Genomic DNA, 21,182 nt, shown 5'->3' on the forward strand with positions numbered 1-21,182 from the left:
CTTGGCTCCCCTTGCTCCAAGGAGCAGAATTCCCAGCAGCACCTTCCCTCTCTGAGGGTTTCTCCAGGTGTAAGAAATGCCACGTGGAACTGCATCCCTTTTCCAGGGCTTGAGCTACTTTTGCAAGCAGGGGACAGGAAAGATCACTTGAAACCTGTTCTTGTCCAGCTGTGGTCTGCAAGGAGGGGTGGATACTGCAGGGGGTCCAGGCAATGCCACCTCTGAAAGGGCCACCAATGCTCCCCCCAGCACAGGGAGAGGAGCAGGAAAGAGCTGGAGGGGTGTGCAGGGAGCTGCTCCTGTCCTGGCACTGCTTACCCTGGCTGGGGCTCAGACCGGCTGTGACACCACTGAACTGGCCATGAGCTCCTCTGCCTGACTTGCTCACGAGAACTGTAAAAACAGGAGGGGGTGCAGGACCCTATTCCTGCACAGTACTCTGTAATTCAGCATTGCTCTGCTCCTCTGAGCTGTTTCCAGCTTGGATATATTCTCTGTTCTTCATTTTTCAGGCTGCTCCTGCAGAGCCACAGGCACAGACAGGGATCTGGGATGGAGCAAGCCTGGCCCTTCTCAGAGGAGTGAACATCTGGTTTATCAGAGTTTGCTTCAGCTACTGCTCTGCCCCTGGGCAGGGTTTAACATATACCACTAGAAATACAGTTATTTCTAGACCTGGGACTCCTCTGACTAAATCACACCTACTCATTTACATCTGCACCAACTCCATGCTCTTATTTTTGAGGAAACACGAATTACTCCTGTCCATCACTTGTGTCAGCCAGAGCAGCACCTAGAATGGGACCTGTTTTATCCGGGCAGGACTTGGCTGCTGCTTTCCCTCCCTGCTGCACTCAGAGCTGTGAGTGGCAGAGGAAAGCTTAGAGACAACCGTGAGTGTCTGCAGCCTGCCTCGTGTGACAGCTGGAGGTGTGCAGCCAGCCAGCACTGCTCCCCCAGGACCAGCTCCCCTCTCCTGCAGCCTCTGCAGAGAGGGATTAGCAGAGCAGCAATGACTTCATGAGTCTGATGCAACCCTGGGAGCAGGCTCAGATCCTCCCCCAGCCCAGCAATGCCCACACGCTGGGCAGCAAAATGCCTTTGGCAGCTGAAGCACTCCTGAAGTGCTCCTGGGCAGGGACAGCCACAAGCAATGGGAGCATTTGTCCCTTCAGCTGTGCTGCTCCCCTGCTCCAGCCCCCAGGGACCGTTCAGGAGGTGCTGCTCACCTTGCAGAGGCTGTACATGATGATCAGGACGCCACCCAGGAAGTAGCTGCTGGACGGATCGTCCCCCATGATGTATTTGTACCACAGCTGGATGGGCACCAGCGAGCGGAACAGCTGGCTCAGCTCCTCAATAATCAGATAAAACTTTCCCTGCAAGACAACCAGGCAAGCGAGACACGATCATTATCAGGAAATCAAAAGAAGAACATTTAATTTCTGCAGGGTTGGTGTTCACTGATCACTGCACTGTTAAATGCTGCAGAGACCTCATGAGATGCAGCTTTCTCTGCAGCCCCTCAGCTCTGTGCCCAGAAAGGATAAATATCCCTTCATTCCTCCACAGGGCTCAGCTGAACACCAGCAAAACAAGTCACTAAAATATTCACTTGTTTTTTTACTGTCAACTTAAACTTGAAATTTGAAATCAATGAAATCTGCTATGCAGCATTTTGGAATTATAAACTTTAGAGCAGGTTACGGATAGGCAATAAATTGTGTGTCTGGACAATGCTGCAGAAAAACAAAGGTTAATATGGGATTATGATGTTAATTTGTAAATTGTATATATTATTATTAGTGAGAAAAGGAAAGCAAGTTAGATCTCTGACCTTACACCCCTTCTGAAGGTACAGGGATTAAATGTAAAGGGACCCCAGTCTTCCTGACAACTTTTTAGGTAATCCTAAATCAAATTAATTCTGTTTGACAGCATCCTCCCCTTCAACACCCCTGGTATTGGCTCTTGGGCAGTGCACAGATAAAAAAACTGGTGCTGGAAATTAAAACCTCAGGGCATTTAAAACTTTAAGGGACCAAACCTTCCTGAGGACCTCAAGGAAGGAAAGGTGGGGAGGGGGAAGTGTGCTGCTTGAAATGCTTCTCTCTCAAAAGAGACTCAAAGAATGGGCAACATCCTTTGTCAACCTTCACCAAAGCCTGAGTAAGTGTCTAATTTCGGGCCACCCCCACTTTGTTCTGTCCCCCTCTGTTTACAGGGACAGCTGGTGGCAAACCGAGCCCAGAAGGATGCTTAATCTGCAACGACATTATCTGGGCCGAAAGATTTGGGTTTGTCCTGTCAAAATCCTTTTATCTGCTAAGCTCCTGGAGAAGGGGAAATTCCCCTGGAATTTTGCTGTGTTGTCCCAGTTAGCTCTGTCATCAGTGATGTCATCGCAGGCCAATCACTAATTGCTGAGCTGGGGATGGGGATTGAGTCCTCGCAGCCGGGCTGGCAGCAGCCAGCGCCCTTCCCCGGGGGCTGCGATGAGATCACTCGCAGGCCATCCTGCTGCTCCCGACAATCCAATCCTTCCCACAGCTCTGGCACGCTCATGAGCTCATGTCCCCCGGGACGCGAGTGAGGTCACACCAGCGGCTGCTATCGGACCCGGCTGCTTCCCTGCCCTCACCATCCCATTCCCATCCCATCCCCATCCCCATCCCCCCTCCAGCCCCATTCTATCCCCATCCCCATCTCATCCCCATCCTCATCCCTTCTCCATCCCCATCCCCCCTCCAGCCCCAGCCCCATCCCCATCCCATCCCACTCCATCCCCATCCCATCCGATCCCCCTTCCATCCCCATTCTATCCCCATCTCATCCCCATCCCAACCCCACCCCATCCCCCTTCCATCCCCACCCCATTCCCCTCCGTTCCCCCATCCCATCCCAATACCCATCCCCCTTCCATCCCCCTTCCATCCCACCCCCATCCCATTCCCATCCCAACCCCGGGCAGCAGCCGCAGCAGCCCTGGGTCGGGAACGCCCCAATTTATTCACTGAGCACTCGGGTCTCTCCCAGCCCGCTGCTGCGATGCAATCATGGTTTATTTTGGGCGTTGCTGGGGCAGAAATGACAGCGCTGTCACCGTGTCCCTCCACAGGGCTCTGATGAAAGCTCCCAGCAAGATAAAGGCAGCGAATTTTGCTTTCGGCTCTCGTCCCTCCCACCCACCACCCTCCATCGGTCCCCGCTGCTGGCTGGGACAGGTCACTGCTTGCTGTCCCATTGCATCAGCCAGAGCTGCTGCGTCCTGCATCCTCCATCCTGCATCCTCCTGCATCCTGCTCGCTGCATCCTCCTGCATCCTGCATCCTCCTGCATCCTGCTCGCTGCATCCCGGCTGGAACTCTGCTCCAACGCAGCCTCTGAGCACCGAGAGCCCCGAGGGCACAGCGAGCTGTGAGCAAAGCTGGGCACAGCCCCGGGGCACAGCCAGGCTCTGGAGCAGCAGTGGCAGCAGTGACAAACTTCAGCATCCAACCACAACTTCTGCACCCTCCCCAGAGCTGCCAGAACTCCCTCATCTCCAGTTGCCAGTGGTAACTGCAGGGTAGCAGGATTTTTTAGCAGCTAGAAACTTGGTGACAGCCCCCCAAGAGTGATGTGGTGTTTTAAGGGATGCATCCCTCCCTGCAGCCCCGCAGCAGCACCCACCTGACCATAAATGTTGGTAGGTTTAGAGTGATTCCAGCAGGGAGGGAGCAGTACAAGGGGAGCTGAGCATCGCTTGAAGAGAACTAGAAACTTCAGGCATCTCAGTGCACCACACCAGACCCTTCTTTAAACTAGAAGCGTCAGAAAATCAGAAATAATTCTACAAAGGGCTGATGCAGAAGTGAGGCCCTCCTTCTGAGCCAGAAGCTTGGAAAATGAGGATTGTTCCCTACAGTTTCAGCAGTAAAATGTAGATTTCTGATAACAGCAACTTGCTGCAGACAGCACCCATCAGTGGAAGCACACTCAACACACCTGCCTGCCACTGCTCAGCTCTGTTATCTCTTGGCTATCTAGGTTACATTTTTCAAAGTCAAATCTCTGTCTCAGCTGTATTTTGTCAGAAAAATTCTGCTAAAATACATCAGCTTTTTTTTTTTCCTTCAAGATTAGAACTGTGCGTTATATGAAGCACAAACATAATTATTTCTCCTGTGCATCTGCTTTGGCACCACAGCTTGAAATAAGGCAAGGTCTGTCTCTGCCAGGTGACTTTTCCTATGTCACAAAAATCCCTGTAAATCTGGGAATTTTCTCTGGAATGTAGAGAGACTGAAGAGCTCTCTAAGATCAGCAGAATCTTTCTGGTGGGCCTGTGAGGCAGCCCCAGTGCAGGACTGGATTGTGTGGGAGCTGAAGTGCAGAGATTAAATAGGATATTTCCTGGAATTACGGCTCCCGATGAGGCTGGGGGTCGGGACCAGCAGAAAGGCTCTGCTCTCATCAAGGGTTAAACCTGCCCAAGAAGTGAGGAGGGCAGTGCTGGCCCTGCTTCCTCTGAGGGAGCTGCTGCTGCTGCTGCTATCAAACACTTCATTAGCACACGTGGGGAAGGGCTGTGCTGGGATCTAATTTTAGCAGCTCTGCTGATGAGCCTCAGATACCACATGGTGAAATTTTGATTCCTTTTTTTCAGAGCTCAGTTAAAAACACAAGTCAATGACTGGTGCATAATCCCCCCATTTTTCTGAACCTCCTTCACCACACAGAAGTACCATTTTTATACTCTAAACCAAGCACTTCTTTTGAAAGAGAGGAATTCAGCATTTTCACACAATTGCACTTTCCCTTCTGTACGTGCAGAGTTTCAGCCTGTGCTGCACTGACTGCTTTTGCATGGAATTTCTGGGTATTTTGTTACATCCTCACTACCTGATGGCAGATCTGCATCTGATCCCTTCCTGCCATTTGAGCTCTGCCCAGAGGAGCACATTCCTGGAATTTCTTCAGTCCCTTTACGACATCAGCACTACAGAAAACACTTTTAAAACCCCTTTATTTTCATGCTGCTGCCTGACCTCAGGGACAGCTTTTCTCTGCATTTTCTAAATGAGAACCTGAGACACACAAAGGTCAAGGCAAGGTTGTTTTGGTGTCCAAGCTGAGGTGCTGGGATTAGACTTTTTATAAAGCACTTCATTTTCTAGATCACGTTACCATTAAAAGCTGAACCCCTGACTTCAGTTTGCAGCTCTACCTGACTTCTCTAGATTCACACAGGAATTACTTGGCAAAGTAAAGGACAGGATTTAATTCTCCAGTGTAGCAACTGAACTTGAACTTGTAGAGCGTTCTTCTCTTTGTTTCTGTGAACTTTCCAGTTGCTGCAACAGCTTCTTTGAATCCCTCACCTTCATCCTTGGGGCGTGGTGGTGAAGGGGAGAAGTCTCACAGAAAAATAACATGGAACAGTGTAATTAAAACCTGAATCCCAAGCTAGACACAGCAAAGGAGGCAGGCTGCAGCAGCAGAGGGAATGCCAGCTCCCCCAGGGCTCAGTGTACAGCCTCCTTTGCCATAAGGCTCTGCCTCAGTGTGCCTCCCACAAGGAACAGAGGCACAGCAAGGATTGACACGGTGCAATCAGACTGGGGCAGGCAGGAGAAGTGAGAGAAGTTGCAATGAGGCAACTGCAAGGTGTGATTAGCACTCGAGGGAAGCTCCAAGTCTCACTCGCTCTGCTGCCAGCAGCAGCATTGGGGCATACTCTGAAACAGGCTTGAAAAAGCTTTGGAGTCCTGCTGGCAATTTGGATCAGAGAAGAGCAGGCTCTGCTGAGATTGCAGGTCATGGTGCCAACAGATCAAGTGCTGGGTAGGAGCAGCAGAACAGAGAAAACTCCCAGACTTACACAGCAAACAGCATTGTGGCAGGGAGGATGTTGGTGACAATCCATGCAGGACTAATGAGGAGTAATGAGGAGTAGTGTCGAGGTGGGACTAGAGGGGAAAATGAGAATTTAAACTGGTGCACAACGCTTCTGAAAATCACATCTTTTGTATCTTAAACTGGAAAGTTAAACTGGGAAAGCACTGAAGAGCAATGATTTTTAACAAGTTCAGTAGCAGTGACTTGCAAAGCAAGTTTAGAGAGGAGGACAGAGGAGTCCCCACTCCTCAGTACCTGCTCTTGTGCTTCAGTTAGTTTTTTAATTTTGTAAATAATAAATCCCACACTTCTGTCTCTGGGACAGCACATCAGTCCCAGCTGCAGCAGGGAAAAGTCCTTGCAGAACATCCTGGAGCTCCTGTGGCTCAAGAGGACCCAAGGTCAGACTGCTCCATGGAGAGTGAATCTGTCTGTGAGTGAGCTCCCCCAAAGAGGACCCAAGGCCAGAGAGGAGAGGGAACGAGAGGATGGGCTGTCACCTGCCTGGGAACACCTCCTCAGCCACACTGTGAGGGAGGAGCAGCAATAAATTCCATATTGCACAGACAAGGACCAGCAACATCTTTGCCTGGCTATTTTTTATTCAATATCATCTGTGAGCCAGCTCCCAGTGAGTTTTTTATTGCTTCTGTATTTTTAGAGGACTCAAATGCTCCAAGAGCCCTTTTTTTAGCCCTTAGGACCAAAAAAAAGTGCAGTTTCAGAGTTTCAGAAGGAATATGGAAATTAATGTGCCAGGTTCCCTGGCAGAGCTGTGTCCATCTATGACAGGAAAGAGGATGTGCACCTGAAGAAGGTTTCTGGTCCAAATGCAGAACTTGCAATTGCTGCCACATCCACGCCACATTTTCTCTGACCAGACTTGATGAGATGGTACTTTAAAAATAAAAAGCACTAATAAAACAATCAACTGGAACAAACCACCAAGCAAGTATTTTCAAAGCTGCAGTGAGGGGGCAGTGTCAGTGTTCTCCTTCTGCACTTTCACTCTCCTGGAAATGCAGTCCCCTGTAATTTGGCTCTGCACATGCAGAGAAAACCCTTCTTTAGGGCCTTTCTTATGCATTAAAATGTTCATGGTATCTTCGTCCCCTGTAGGGATAGGGACACACAGATGCAAGAACCTGGGTAACAGTTTCTTACAGTCCTGTTTGGTCAGGTTTTCTTCTTCCCTCCCCCCAGGTTTCACTCACTTCTCCAGCTCAGATTGCTGACAACAACATGAGGAGGGGACGGGAGGCTTGAAGGCACCTGGGATTTCCTAAGTGAAATCTTTGGCAAGTGTGTCTTTTTATTATTTATTTCCTGATTTTGAATTCCACCCCCCTCAAGCTGTCATTCCTTAGCAGTGAAAATGAAAAGCTGCCCTTGATGTGTGCACAACAATGGAAGCCTCTGCAGGCCACATGGCTCCTGCAGTTTAATTTACTTTAATTCATTTTATATTGAACCAAATGATCTTATTTGCCTTTTTTAATGGAGAGCCTTCAGCCAAGCCCTCCCTTCCAAAGGAATGATGAGCTCAGCTGTTACTGAAACCTGTACCCAGCTCAGGGTCCCTGTCACAGCCTGGGGGCAGGGAGGGACACCTCCAGCACGAGTGGGATCCTCTGAAAACTCCACAGAGCTCTGGCATCAGTCTGATGCTGGGGTTACCTTCCTTCTCCTGCTTTTCTCTCCACTCCACAAGCTCCTCTTTCCCTGCACTCCAGCCTGACTGGAGCCTCACAGCCTCTCCTGGTGCCTCTGTTTTCCAGATTGTTTTGGAACCTGGGACAGTCTGGGGTTATTTTGTCAGAATTTCAGTCTTCCCTCATTCTTTGGAGGAGCTGCTTGCAGAGATCTTGAATTTCTGAGTTACTCAGGCTTGGGGAACTCTGGCTGGCTGTACCCTCACAATAAAGCAGCTCTCATGCTTCACCCTTCCAGCCCCCGTGATGATGGGCTCTGCCCACTGTGCAAAGACAAACTTTTTCTGCCCCTCAACTGTAGTTTGCTTTTTCTCAGATAAAGCATAAACTGATGCTATAAACCACAGCAGTTTACAACAAAAATTGCCCTTCCTGTGATGGGCCACACTAGGAAAACATGACCCAGGTACTTTGGATGGAGGGAACTGAGTGTTCTGACCCGGATTTTTCATGTGTTGACTTTCAAAATGAAAAGATGCATCCAAGTGATGAAAGCAGAGCTTAGTGCAATTCACTGCTGTCATTCATGATCTTGATGGGACAAAGTAATGTACAGCTGACTCTAAACTGTAAGCACAATTGGAAAGAAGGATTATATTCCAAATTCATCTTGACAGACTGGAGAAATGGTCTGGAAAAGAAGGAGGGAATGAAGACAGTCCAGAAGAGAATAGTAAGATCTGGAATTAACAACCTCTGAGAAAAGACTCAAAAAATTCTTGGAGCTCAGTCTACAGACAAGAGTGAGGGGAGATACAGAGACTGATAAATAAAAGCAAAAACCACACAGTATTCAGAGAAAACCAGGATCCCAAGGAGCAGCAGGAAAAGCCAAACTAGGGTTGCAAGTGCCTTTGAACTTCCAAAATGAGGAAAATCTGAAGAGCCAGCTCAGAGGCTGAGTGCAGGATGATTAAAGTTCCCCACATCCCATCCAAGGGCAAGTTTTAGGATCTACTGCTGACTGCCAGCAGCTGAGGATTAAATCCCTGGGTGCTGAACTCAGCCCTGAGAGTGCAGCAAGCTCCACCTCAGGCCCTCTACCAGGGGAGCAAGAGGCTGCTGTTCTGAGTAGTTCAACTGGCACTAAAACATCTCACTATATAGAAATACCTTGAAAAATCGAGCTCTGCTGAGTTAAACTCCTATCTCTCCAGCAGCCTGTTACCATTAAGTGACAGCTACCCAAACTCATAAACTCCAAGCTGGGCTTCAGGCAGAAATACTACTTGGAGGACATTGGGAGGAAAAGAATAACTTTGTATCTGGCAAGCATTCAGAGAAAAAAAACTTGATAAAAATTTTGGTCAAAGTGAATGTGTCTAAACTGCACCAGAAGAGCTCGAACTGAGCAAAAGGTTCCATTTAAATCCCTCACCTGTGCTGGCCTGTGCAGGCCAGGGGTCAGCAGGAAGGAGCTCAGCTATGTGATCAGCAATTACCATTTCCATGGCGTCCTGCGGTTCTCCTGGAGCCCTCCCATCCCAGTTTGATCTTGCTTAATTTGTTACATCTCATCCTTGGCTGGGTTAAAGGCTGCAGAGTGGGGGAGAGAACCCCCAAACCAAACTCAGATCTGGTGGTGGGTGCCAGCAGTGCCAGGGGACAGCGAGACCATCCCCAACATCCTAAGATAAAAAGGGGCTTAAAAAAAGTGAGACAGACATATTGCTCTCCAGAAAAGGTATTAAAAATGAAGCATCTGTGCTCTGAGTCATTACAGGCCCTTGACAGATGTGATCCTACCAGCCTCTCACTGGAGCTGCAAATAAAGACCCCTTCTCTTTCTTCTCTCCAGACAAGGATTAATGAGTACTTGGGATGGCTCTCAGACAAGCAAGCAAAGGCTGTGAACCTTTTCCAACACTGCCATTTATCTTGGGAGGACTATTCACATCACTTCTCCCTCCCTCCCCAGCCTGGATTATGCTCTGACCCAGCACATTAATCTCCCAAAATATAATAATAATAATAGAAGGAGGGAAAAAAAAAAAAAAAGCTGGACAATTGCCAGAATTAAATTAATAACCATCTCAGATAGCCCTGCTGTGCAGGAACAAACTGCTCAACTCCCCTGCCACCCATGTCATTTCTAAGCAGAACTATTCCCAGTTTAGATCCCCCCTGAAGTGCCCTGCCCGAGACTTTCAGCAATTACTGCAGGTACCTGGGGTCTGCAGAGGGCCCTCCATCCCAACAGCTGCCAGAGGTTCCTTTACTGAATGCAAATTGTACACATTGCTACATCTGCCCCTGAAATGGGGACACTACTGAGTGGAGGGACAGGCAGCATGAGAGAGCTGCAAAATCAACATATCAAAAGGCGTTTGGGATGAGAGAGAAACTTTTACAACTTAGGCTTAGTCTACATGTGGTTTCATAAACATTTAAATATGTGAAGCATTTAATTAATTTTTTTTCTCCCGTGGTTAGAACTGCTGCTGCCTTTTGTGGCTTCAGTTTAACCCAGTTACTTCTTTGACCCAAGTGGGAAGCCAAAGAGACAAATATTTGCAATTTTTTCCCAGGAAATGAGGAGGTTTCTGCTCCAGAAATATGAATTTACAGAGATTACTCAGAAAACAAGACTTACTGAGAAAAGCAGTGATCTGGCTGCTAGCACTGATTCCTCCTCAAGCAATGCTCACCTCACTCCCTGGACTTTAATCACTGCTGGTAGTACCAAACCCTTGCTCAGGCCTGTGATGGCTCAAAAACCACCCCTCAATCCTAGGTGATTTTCTGCCAAAGGTTTAGCAACAGATTTTAATGTTTTTATTCTTCCATCCCTACTTAGCACTGGCAGAGAGTGCCCAGAGCAGCTGGGGCTGCCCCTGGATTCCTGGCAGTGCCCAAGGCCAGGCTGGACAGGGCTTGGAGCAGCCTGGGACAGTGGAAGGTGTCCCTGCCATGGCAGGGGTGACACTGGGTGGGATTTAAGGTCCCTCCCCACCCAAACCATTCCCTCATTCTCTGACTCCATGCTGCAAACGTGTGGTAAAGGTATCAGATTATCAAAGACAAAGGTTTGTGCCTCAAGAAGAGTCTCCTACCTTTGACTTGACAGCGAGGATGATCTTGGGCAGGGCCACCACGAGGCATTTCAGGGCAATGGTGAGGTACTTCAGCACAAAGTCTGCAATGCCCACAATCCACATCAGGTCGAAGAAGTCCAGCCTGTCCAGGTTGGGTTTCAGGAATATTAGGCTGAAAGAGACACCAAAGCTCAAATACCACTGAGGAGAAGCTTGCTGCAGCTCCTTGTAGCCACTGCTGGCTAGAGAGAGCCCAGCAAGTCCCCTGAACTTCAGGGAACACACACAAATCAAGTCTGGGCTTCCTCTGGGCCTCCTGACTTTGCTCTTGCCCACTTCTGCAGGGGTCAGCAGGTTGGCCCAGTGTCACAAAACAGAGCCCAAGCACCCATAAAGTCTGTTTGGAACCCAGCAGTGTCCATAACCTGCCTTGTTATGGGGGCTGTCTGGGGGCTGACAGTGCCCTCGGTGCACAGCGTGGCAGCTGGGTGTCACAGCTTGTCCTGGCAAGTCCTGCTCAGGACAGTCCTGCTTCCCTGGGCAAGGGAAACCCCCCTCAGCCCCTGAGGCTGCTCTGCCACAGCGGCACAGTCCCCAAACCTACCGGGCACATCAAGCAAAGTGGTGACAAGGAAACCCTGCCCCTGCCACAGCAGAAAGGTGAGAACTTCACACGTGTCCTGCTCTGACAGTGCCGCTGCCTGAAGCACAACAAGAGCTGGGCTCTGTTAATGCTCTTACCTGAACCAAAGATCCAAAAACTAATGCCCCTTACGTAATGTCATTTACTGGGCTGAATATTTGCTGTTTAAAAAAGCGGGGTCTGGGACAGCAGAATTTCACCCAGCAATGGGCAGGAGCTACTGGCCTGAGCAATAATGAGAACTAGACCCTACTCAGGCTGAAAAAACAGGATTCATGAATCTTCAGGGTATTTACCTGCTAAGGCCTCATAGTAGAAAGCAAAAACTTAACAGTAAAAAAAAAAGAAAAAAAAAAAAAAGAAAAAAAAAAAAAAAAGAAAAGTAAAGTAACCAACCCAAAACGAAAAGCCTGAACATGAATTTAAAATACTCACAACACTGGCACAGCACAACAGGTAAAATTACACCCTAAAAACAGAAACAGAATCAGAGACTTTACTACTATTCATGCACTAGAAACAAGAAAAAAAAATCAGGAAATGAAAAATGAAAGAAAGAAACAGAACTGAAGCAGACATTTCTAATTTGACAAGCCTGGCTTGTGAATAGTCCCAGGTCTAGCAAGCAAGAGATAGACCAGCCTGAGCATGACAGCACTGCAGCACTCACAGGAACAGGGCTTTTCCTGGAGCTGTGGCCCAGCCTGGCCACTGGTAATAAACCACACTCTAAACTGTCTGTAGGATGGCCCCAAATTGCTAAAATCCCTTTATTTTAGATAATCTACCCTTTATTTAGAACTAGTCCCATTCATGCTTTTAACCTTGGCCACCGTCTTAGAGACACCCTGTTACCCCGTGGTGCAAACAGATTTCACTTCCAGACCTTTCTGCCATTCCTGCTCCTCCTTTTCCACTCCCTTCCACAAGCTCCATCCAGACAATCCCACGGCTTGGCCCCTCCCATTCAGCCCCACATTCAAACCTTCTCAGCTCTCCCCCTTTCTCTGCCTCCTACCTGTGATTATTCCTGTCTGATTTACATTAAGTTGTGATTCAAATCCATTAGCAGAAACCTTTCTGTGTTTGAGAACTAACTCAGTCAGGATTTGAAAGGCAAGGCTATCTAAATCACCTCAGATCCAAATGCCTTGAGAACACTGGGGTAAAACTGCTACTTCAGCTCCTGTCCTAAACTCCAACCTGGATAGACTCAAGAGGAAAATCACGGGTCAGTTCCTCATCTGCCTCTGACACCTGCACTTGATGTCCAGCTGCAGTGATCACCATGGGAATTCAGAGGGCATTTTTGGAAAGGATCCACCCTGCTTTGACCCCATCACACCCTGGCCCACTTATCTGCTGATGTGTTATTGACAGGAGCATAATCCCCTGCCAAGGTGACACACACATTCTTTTCCTGCACTGGAAGGTATTACAAAGATGTAACAAAGAGAGCAGATGCTTTAGGGGCACACAGTTCCTCCCAGTGTGAGGGAGAAGCGGGCTTCCCTCTTTCCCTCCCTGGCAATTATCACCTGTTCCACCCTGTACATGTAGAGTTTGCTCACCTGTTGTAAAGCTGCTGAGAGCTGAATGTGTAAAGCAAGTACAGGGTGTTTCCAGTGAGGAAGGCCAGGATCCAGAAAACAACCAGCACTGATCTCTTCTCCTGAGCAAGGAAAAGCAGCAGAGTTATTTCAGCTGGAAATCTCAAGACTTGAGCTGAGCCTTCAACTGCTGAAAAATCCAACCCAGGGGATGCAAATACGTAACAAAGTGTTCAGTAATTAGTTTATTTAGAGGACTAAGAAGTAGTCTGCAAGGTAAAGACACCTATAAACACAAGCAGAAATGCCTCTCACTCATGTAACCTTTTCAAGGGAAACCAATTGAAATAAGCAGGTGAAGATGACAGAATTACTTGCAGAACGCATCTTCAAAGTTGGGATCTTTCTTGGGACACCTAAAATCCCCTGAGATTTAAAATGCAGTATGACAAACAGATTTTAAAAAAGTCCATTCCATGTATTGTCCTAAATTCTGAGCTGTCACCTGGCTGGAGTGACAATTCATGGAAGGGGTGCTTTATAAATAGATCCAAGGTCACTCAGTGGAAGGCTCAGCTAAATCAAATACACCCCACCACTACACGCAGCACACCTGGGTGCTATCCTAAGCACGGTGGTTATGGAACATTCATTTTTGATTGAACAAATAATTAAAGGTCAAAAGAAGTGGAAATTCTGCATTTCAACATATATGGAATGTAACAGACAAGCTGGATGGCAGAAGACACCGTCCTGAGTCTTGGCCCTTGGTAACTTTGGGGAGTAAATTTTATTCCTGAGAGGAAAACACCCACCATTTTTCTTGTGAGCTGATTTATGAAGCAAGGAGGTCTCTGTAGCTGTTCAGCAGCCAGGCCTGCTGTGCTGAGATTTAAAGCAGGCAGATCAAGGGGCACACTGCTGGAAGGGCAGAGGTGCAGAGTGCAAGGCAGCAGCAATCTGTTACTGGGCTGTGCCACTGATGTGCTCCCTCAGTGCTGGATCTCACTGATTCCACTGCTGCTGGCAGGTACAGGCATGCACTTGTGCCACCCATTTTGTAATTTTGACCAAAAAGCAACTCCAGCCTTGTGCTTTTAGTGCTGTTGAACTGTTCTCCTGACACAGAACATCAGCAGAGCTGAGAAGATCTGCTGGTTTCTTCACATTCTAAGCATATTAATGCCCAGAGCATTATAAAGCTACAAGCAAGCAACACATCTACAAAATCTTTCAGCTGAACATCTCAAAGCATTATGTAAATGCTAACAAGCTCAATCTCATCATTAGTAAGTCAAACAGGCTTCAGCATCTCTGCAGCACATGATGGGAAAACCAAGGTGCAGAGAAGGGCTGGAATAGGCACAGCCAGGCAGAGGGAGATGCAGATCACAACATCCCTGACCTGTCCTCTATTTGTTTTACTACACCACATTTCACAAAAAAGCAGGACAGAGACTGTGGGAGAGCATCAGAGCATCCTGCCTGAGAGGCAGGAAGGAGAAGACAGATCTGTGCACATATAAATTCATCCAGCCCTACACTGCAATCAAAGGTTCATCGCAGATGCTATTTTATGCATGGAAAATGATGTTTGCTGGGAACAGAAGTGTTGGAATCCAAAATGCAGGGAATTCTCAGAACTTTGGGCCTGTAAGCCAAAGCTTAGAATTAAACACTGGATTTGATTTGAGACCTTGGAAAAGGCTTCCAAACTTAGGTGCTAGAAGAGAGAATGTGGATTTACAGTTTGAAGCAGAGACACGTTAAGTGGAGGAAAGTCTGGAGTTTTATAGTTTTAAGATATAGAAAAAATAAAAGTAGTTACGAAGGTAAACAAGGAGTTTAGAATACAGTTCTGTAGGTCTGTGTGCCATAACAAGATTAGCTAAGAAAGCTTACACTGTAGCATGAGTCCGTAAGATGAAAGTCCATAAGGATTGAGTCAAAAACATAAATATCCTTGTTAGCAATGTTTTATTAATCAATAAATCATTAAAAGGTCTTGTAACCAGGGGTCTTGTGACCTTCTGAACCATGCTGTAAAGATGTGAGCTGAACTCAGCCTTCCTATCTATGCAGAAAATAAGAAAATAAATGGCACCATCTAAAAAACTCAGAGGTCCTGTCTCCAACTCATTCAAAACTCCTTCAAAAATCCCCATACAGGAAAAAAGTAAAATGCCAGACTGACCTTCAGAGCCACCTGTTCTCGGAGCGTGGAGTTGGCGTAGGCAAAGGTGCTGGCCATGCCAATGCACACAGCAATTCCTGCAGGGAAAGGCTCTGTCAGGGAGAAACTGCTGATGCTCTTTGACTTGATTTCACACCCACACCCCCCCCACAAGACAGGAGTCTCATCCCTCTGAACCCTGCTGTGCCACACAGAAATCTTTGCTGTCACCAGTGCAAGCTCTCCCCATCTCTGCTAGAGAGAGCTCAGAGGGAGAAGCCTTGGTGACATCCTGAGCCTCGCAGGAATGTCAGGGAGAAATCAGGAAAAGGAACAGCACTGGTCAGGACAGGACTCGGATGGATCTGACCTACTGAATTTATCACATGCATTATCCCATGCAGGGGGGAATCCCATCCCTGGGGGAATTTATCACATGCCTTATCCCATGCATTTGAGTATGTTCCCCTCATTCTAGACTCCACCTGGACACAGTAACATGGATAAATGCATCAGACATCAGAGCCTGATACAGTTTCCCAACCATGCTCTAATCACAGCTCAAAAAGGATGGATGCATCAGACATCACAACCTGATAAAGTTTCCCAAACATGTTCCAATCACAGCTCAAAAAGGATGCATGCATCAGACATCACAGCCTGATGAAGTTTCCCAAACATGCTATAATCACAGCTCATGGATGCATGAGACATCACATCCTGATAAAGTTTCCCAACCATGCTCTAATCACAGCTCATGGATGCATCAGACATCACAGCCTGATGAAGCCTCCCAGCCACCCTCTAAATCACAGCTCAAAAAGCTTTGACGAATGCTCACCGAGCTTGTGCTGGAAACAAACTTTAGCCAGGAGGATCAAGATGAAGGGAAGTCCCTTCTGCAGCCACCCAACGACAGCTTTGAGCTCCGAGAGAGCCGGGGCCGGCGTCCCGGCCTGTTCCTCGGCGCCCTCCTCGGCGTGCCCGTGCCGCTCGCCGCCGGCCATGTGCAGCAGCGAGGAGCCGCGGTGGTGCCCGTGCTGGAAGTGATGCGCCGGGGCCCGGTGGTGGAACGGGGCCCCCTCGGCCCGGCCGGGCCCCTCGTCCCTCGGGGCTGGCATCTGGATGAACACCTCTCCGCCTCCGGCCGCCGAGCCCAGCACCAGCCCCGCCGGGAAGGGCGCGGCGGCGATGGAGGCCGCGGGGATGCCGGCCAGCCCCGAGAAGAGCTGCTGAGGGGAGGCGGCCTCGGCCTTGAGGCTCTCGAACACCCCGCTCTCGTCCACGCTGGCCTCCGAGCTCAGCGTCTGGCTGCGGCTCCTGCAGCGGGCACAGACGCCGGGATTCAGCCAAAACATAGACACAAACCCCGGGATTCGGCCAAAATGGGGCACAGGCCCTGGGATTCACTCAAAACGGGGGCACAGACCCCGGGATTCAGCCCAAATGGGGCACAGACCCCGGGATTCAGTCAAAACGGGGCACAGACCCCGGGATTCAGTCAAAACATAGACACAAACCCCGGGATTCACCCAAAATGGGGCACAGACCCCAGGGACTCAGCCCAAATGGGGCACAGACCCGGGATTCACCCAAAACGGGGGCACAGACCCGAGGATTCACCCAAAACATAGACACAGACCCCAGGATTCACCCAAAACATAGACACAAACCCCGGGATTCGGACAAAATGGGGCACAGACCCCAGGGACTCAGCCCAAATGGGGCACAGACCCCGGGATTGAGCCAAAATGGGGCACAGACCCCAGGATTCACCCAAAATATAGACACAACCCACCCCCCCCCAGGGACTCATCCCAAATGGGGCACAGACCCCGGGATTCAGCCAAAACGGGGGCACAGAACAAGGTGCTGGTTTAGCCCAGCCCTGAGTGCAGCAATTCCTCCCTCTCTCTATTGTTGGTTGGGAGTTTGTGTACAAATCACAAACAGGATGGGACTGCCGTGGAACACTTCTCAAGCCGTTGTATTTTCCAGCATCACTCTCATTACATGGTTATGACAGTGGGAAGATGCCAGCAGCTCATGTTCTCGGCAGTAGCCAAAGAACTCAATGCTACAACTCACTCAGAAGTTTTTTGACCAATCACACAAGCAAAAGCATATTGACAGTGGTTCTATCCAACCACTGTAAGCACAAGAACCTTTGGTTAAACCATGCTTGCTTATTTCAAATACAGTAACTGCTTGTAAGTCTTAAAATACAATGCACAGAGCTCCATTATTAAGCTGAGAACTTTTCAATATCTCTCTAGATATACTTTCCTGTAGCTTAGGGAGTTATTCTAGCCAAGCATTAATACACAGACCATTGCTCTATTTGTCCTTACTTTCTACATCTCATATAACTTTTCTGCTGACAAATTTTATGGCTACTGCTTAGCTCCAGTCGCAGTTCTGCTGTCTCTGAGGCCTGCCTTTTGCAGCTTTCCCAAAACCCTCTGATTTTAAGGATTCCCACACTCTCAGAACACCAAGGTCTCCAGATGCTCTTCCCTGTGTTTTCTGTCGAGAAGTCACAGCTGCAAAACTGGAGGCCAGTGACCAGATAAGAGAGCCTCTCCAGACCTGAACACATCAGCTCCCTCAGCAAGGAATGAAGCTCCCAAACACCCTGCTTGCTTTTGGAAATAAACAAAGAAATAAATACATCCAGTACCAAATCCAGTATCTTCTGTATTGATTTGAGTATTTAAAGAAAAACACACAAAACCTCATGGAACCTGACACAGCACCACCAAGTCATACTATAAACAAACAAATTAGCCAAGCTAACTCAGAGCAATGACCTACCCCCAAAATCCTCTGTCTTTATTCTGGGACAATCACTACCTGCCCAGTGATGAATTGCACCAGAAGAGACAGAGTCACCAGGGGAAGAGAAGCATTGAGAGCTGCTTTGTGTGTCCCTGACCTGACACAAAAGTGAAGGATAAAATTCTTTTATTTTAATATTTTTGGCAAATTGGATATGGAAGTACCCAAATTACTGGGGCACTGGGCAGAACTGGTTCTGGCACTGATTCTTTCCTAAGCATGTTGGGATACAGCCAGATTCCAAAAAGAAAGTCTAAATACCTTTATCCTAACAGCAAAAGACAACAGGGGTTATTTTCTTCACTAGAAGTCAACACAAAGAAAGTTTAGGTGAGAGGGAACAATGCAGGTAACAAGTAGAATGATCACCGGGCCCTGTCAGTAAATGCCTGACAGACAGCAAACACTTCTCTAAGCTGCAAAAGCAGAGTAAACAATAAACAAACCCCAGCAAGAGGCAAAGCCCACAAGCAAGGCATGGTGCAGAGCTTTGGTCTCTCCTGATTTGAGTCCTGGGAGATCTCTGACTTTAGGAATAGTGGTTACAAGCTGAGACAGCACACCCAGGGCCCTCAACCCTCTCTCCCCCATGGGTTCCAAAGCCTCCCCAGGGCACAGAGCTCTGCCTTTCACCTCCCTCTGGGGACATCCTCAAACCTCTCTGGCCAAACCTTCCCACTAAGCAAACTCCTAATAAAGCTTTTTGTAGCTGCACCCCATTCCCACTGCATCTCCACAGGCTCCTGCAGGGAATCAAGTCAACAAGACGTTGCACACCTCATTCTGGTCCAAAATATTCATCAGCCAGGCCTTCAAATTCACACCTAACATTAGAACTCAGGGATGTACACACAGCTTAGGGCTGGGAATGTAACAAACAGCCTGGGAGCAACACAGTGCTACAAACAAAGACACACCTATCCTTTGGAATAATATTGCCAAGATACACAGTGTGCTTTCAGCAGGAAGGAATTCATCTATGACATATTTATAAATAAACAAGGGCTGTTTGTTGAAATTGTGAGGCTGCTGAAGTTAACAGAAGTGAAGACCAGTGGCAACAGCATTTCTTTCTACAGTTTGAAAAACTTAGCTTCTGTTCCTATGTATTTACACTGTTAAAAATCAGAAGCATCCTGGAGGAAAAAAAAAAAACTGAAGATGGCTTTCTTTCCCCTGAAATTAAGAATGGTACCATGTTAGTAATGGCCATGATATAAGGCTTCAACTCTAACTGCAAAACCACTGTAGAAAATAAAATATTGACTAATGATCTTTCACTTACAATTTCAGCTCAAACAGAGCAATTAAATTTCTTAGTTCCAGCTTTGTCTTGGAGTAATTAGATTAGTTTCTTCTTTAGGAATAAAAATTTTTAAAAAGTCATACTCTAACTCTGGGAAAGCACCAGGGAATATTTAGCACCAGAACAACAACAGTGGCAAGGCTCCCTTGCTGATGTTATAATTACAGAAACAAATTAGAGGTATTCTAAATACTCCCATACATGAAGATAGATACAGACTCTGGGAAGATGCAAAGGGTCACACAGACTCTTCATGAAACACTAAGTCAAAGTAGTTGGGAGCTTCAGACCAGCAGACTTTTTAAACACCTCAATAAGAGAAGTGTAAATGGTTCCTGTCCACACAGGTCCATCCCTGCACACTGACAGTGCTCAGGGTGCCATGAATCCATCCCTTCCTCCAGAGCTCCACAATCCTGCCCATGCTCAGCCAGCTGTCTGCCAGCTGTGTCCACCTGGATCACCCTGAAACTCTGTGGCTGGCAGCAATCAGTGAGTGACAGCAAGGAGAAAAGTAAACTTGTCTCTAGGATCCCCAGTCTCGAGCAGAGAGCCCGGCCACACCACACACATAGGAATGTGACTTTCTCAATTTTGAGCTTTCATCTTCCAAAACACCCCCTATGTCAGATTAAGCCTTTTCCTGGCCCAGAGATGGGGCACCTGAGAGGAATTTTAAAAACTTTTATTCCATTTTCAGTCTCATGAGAAGGGTGAGACATACGGATGTTATAATTCACACCATCACAATCAGAAGCCAACTATTTCCTAATTACAATACACTGTAAGCGTTTCTTGGCCTATCAGCTTTTGCCACAAGAAAAATGTGTAGAATGTGTCTGGGTCAGAAAAAGGCTTAATCTGACACCCCTACTCTTAAATCAGAACCCTCCTCTTGGGGAGGAACCTGGAGGGAAGAAGAAGGGGAAGGATTTACCTTTCGGGAGGCACGGTGTCCGTGTTGCTGCTGTGCCGCCTCTGCATTTTCCTCAAAACCCTAAAACACAACACGCTCAACATGAACCCTGTGGCTCAGCAAATCCCAGAGTGGCTACTGGCACAGGCCCTGGGGGCAGAGGGCAGTGGCACCAGCTCAGATGGGGACATGGCTGGCAGCAATCATTTGTTTCTGTGACAGAGCACCTCGAGCTCCCATTTGTTTCTCAGCAGGCTTGAAGAGACAGCTTTGAATGGCTCACGGGGACACACGGGCGTCCAGGCTGGGCAGGAGTCAGGCAGGTCCCCTCCTGCAGGGAGTGGCAGTCACCAGGAGGGATGGCATGTCCTGCCAAGGAACATGGGAACACCAACAATGGCTCTAGAGGTGACACGTGACTCAACAGCCTCTTGGGAAATGAGATCCAGTCTTCCTTTTCTGCAGGAACTTGCTCTGCAAAGCAAAACTGAGAGGGAGGAAGAAAAAAGAAAATGTGTAAACACTTGTAATGAAAAAATACTATTAGCTCATGACAATATTCTTTTAAACAAGCAACTCATTCATTTTAATGTACAGAAATGCCATTTGCAAAGTCTGGACAGTAGCCCTAGAGTACAATAGCTTCTTAATAAAATGTCAAGACTAAGATCTAAATACTCTTGAATATAAAAAGTTATTATTCATAACACATGTCAATACATAGATAGATGTGCAGCCCACGTGTAAAGGCACAGTGCTCTGGGAAGGTTTGCCAGCTGTCTCAAAGCACAGTACCTGAAGAACAGCTTTATCCACAGGTGCCACACCGGCAGAGATGGAAGCCCAGGAGTGTGCAGACATTCACAGATGGAGTGCTTCAGACAGTCCAGGACAGTCCAGATATCCAACTCATCCCAATCCTCCCAGGCAGTGACTGTCAGCACCGGCCCCAGTGCTCACACAGGGACACCTGGAGGAAGCACACACAGAGAGCAATTTTCAGCACAAAGAGTTTTGCCTCTCCATGTCCCTGGGAAAGGCAGAGAGCTGCAGGAACCCCGGGTGCTTCAAGCCCTGCCCACGTGCATGGCCCAGCAAAGCTGTTTTCCTGTGGGATTGGCACCTGCAG

At 48.0% G+C, this 21,182-nt stretch overlaps 1 protein-coding gene across 2 annotated transcripts in view; it reads right to left on the minus strand.

Moving 5' to 3' along the window:
• The window catches only part of RNFT2 (ring finger protein, transmembrane 2), a 28,304-nt gene that overhangs the window by 5,696 nt on the left and 1,426 nt on the right, over positions 1-21,182 (minus strand). The window contains exons 2-9 of one of the 2 annotated variants that reach the window (XM_038152182.1): positions 20,849-21,023; positions 20,281-20,540; positions 20,075-20,134; positions 15,835-16,313; positions 15,015-15,091; positions 12,842-12,942; positions 10,646-10,799; positions 1,230-1,379 (exon numbers count right to left, since the gene is read on the minus strand). In XM_038152182.1, coding sequence (XP_038008110.1) covers positions 1,230-1,379; positions 10,646-10,799; positions 12,842-12,942; positions 15,015-15,091; positions 15,835-16,313; positions 20,075-20,121 — 1,008 coding nt within the window. In that variant the 5' untranslated portion in view covers positions 20,122-20,134; positions 20,281-20,540; positions 20,849-21,023. Of the gene's footprint in view, positions 1-1,229; positions 1,380-10,645; positions 10,800-12,841; positions 12,943-15,014; positions 15,092-15,834; positions 16,314-20,074; positions 20,541-20,848; positions 21,024-21,182 lie in introns of both variants that reach the window. The other variant, XM_038152181.1, reaches the window with a different exon arrangement.

Source organism: Motacilla alba, chromosome 15 (assembly GCF_015832195.1).
Source record: "Motacilla alba alba isolate MOTALB_02 chromosome 15, Motacilla_alba_V1.0_pri, whole genome shotgun sequence".
In the NCBI taxonomy this organism is placed as follows: domain Eukaryota; kingdom Metazoa; phylum Chordata; class Aves; order Passeriformes; family Motacillidae; genus Motacilla; species Motacilla alba.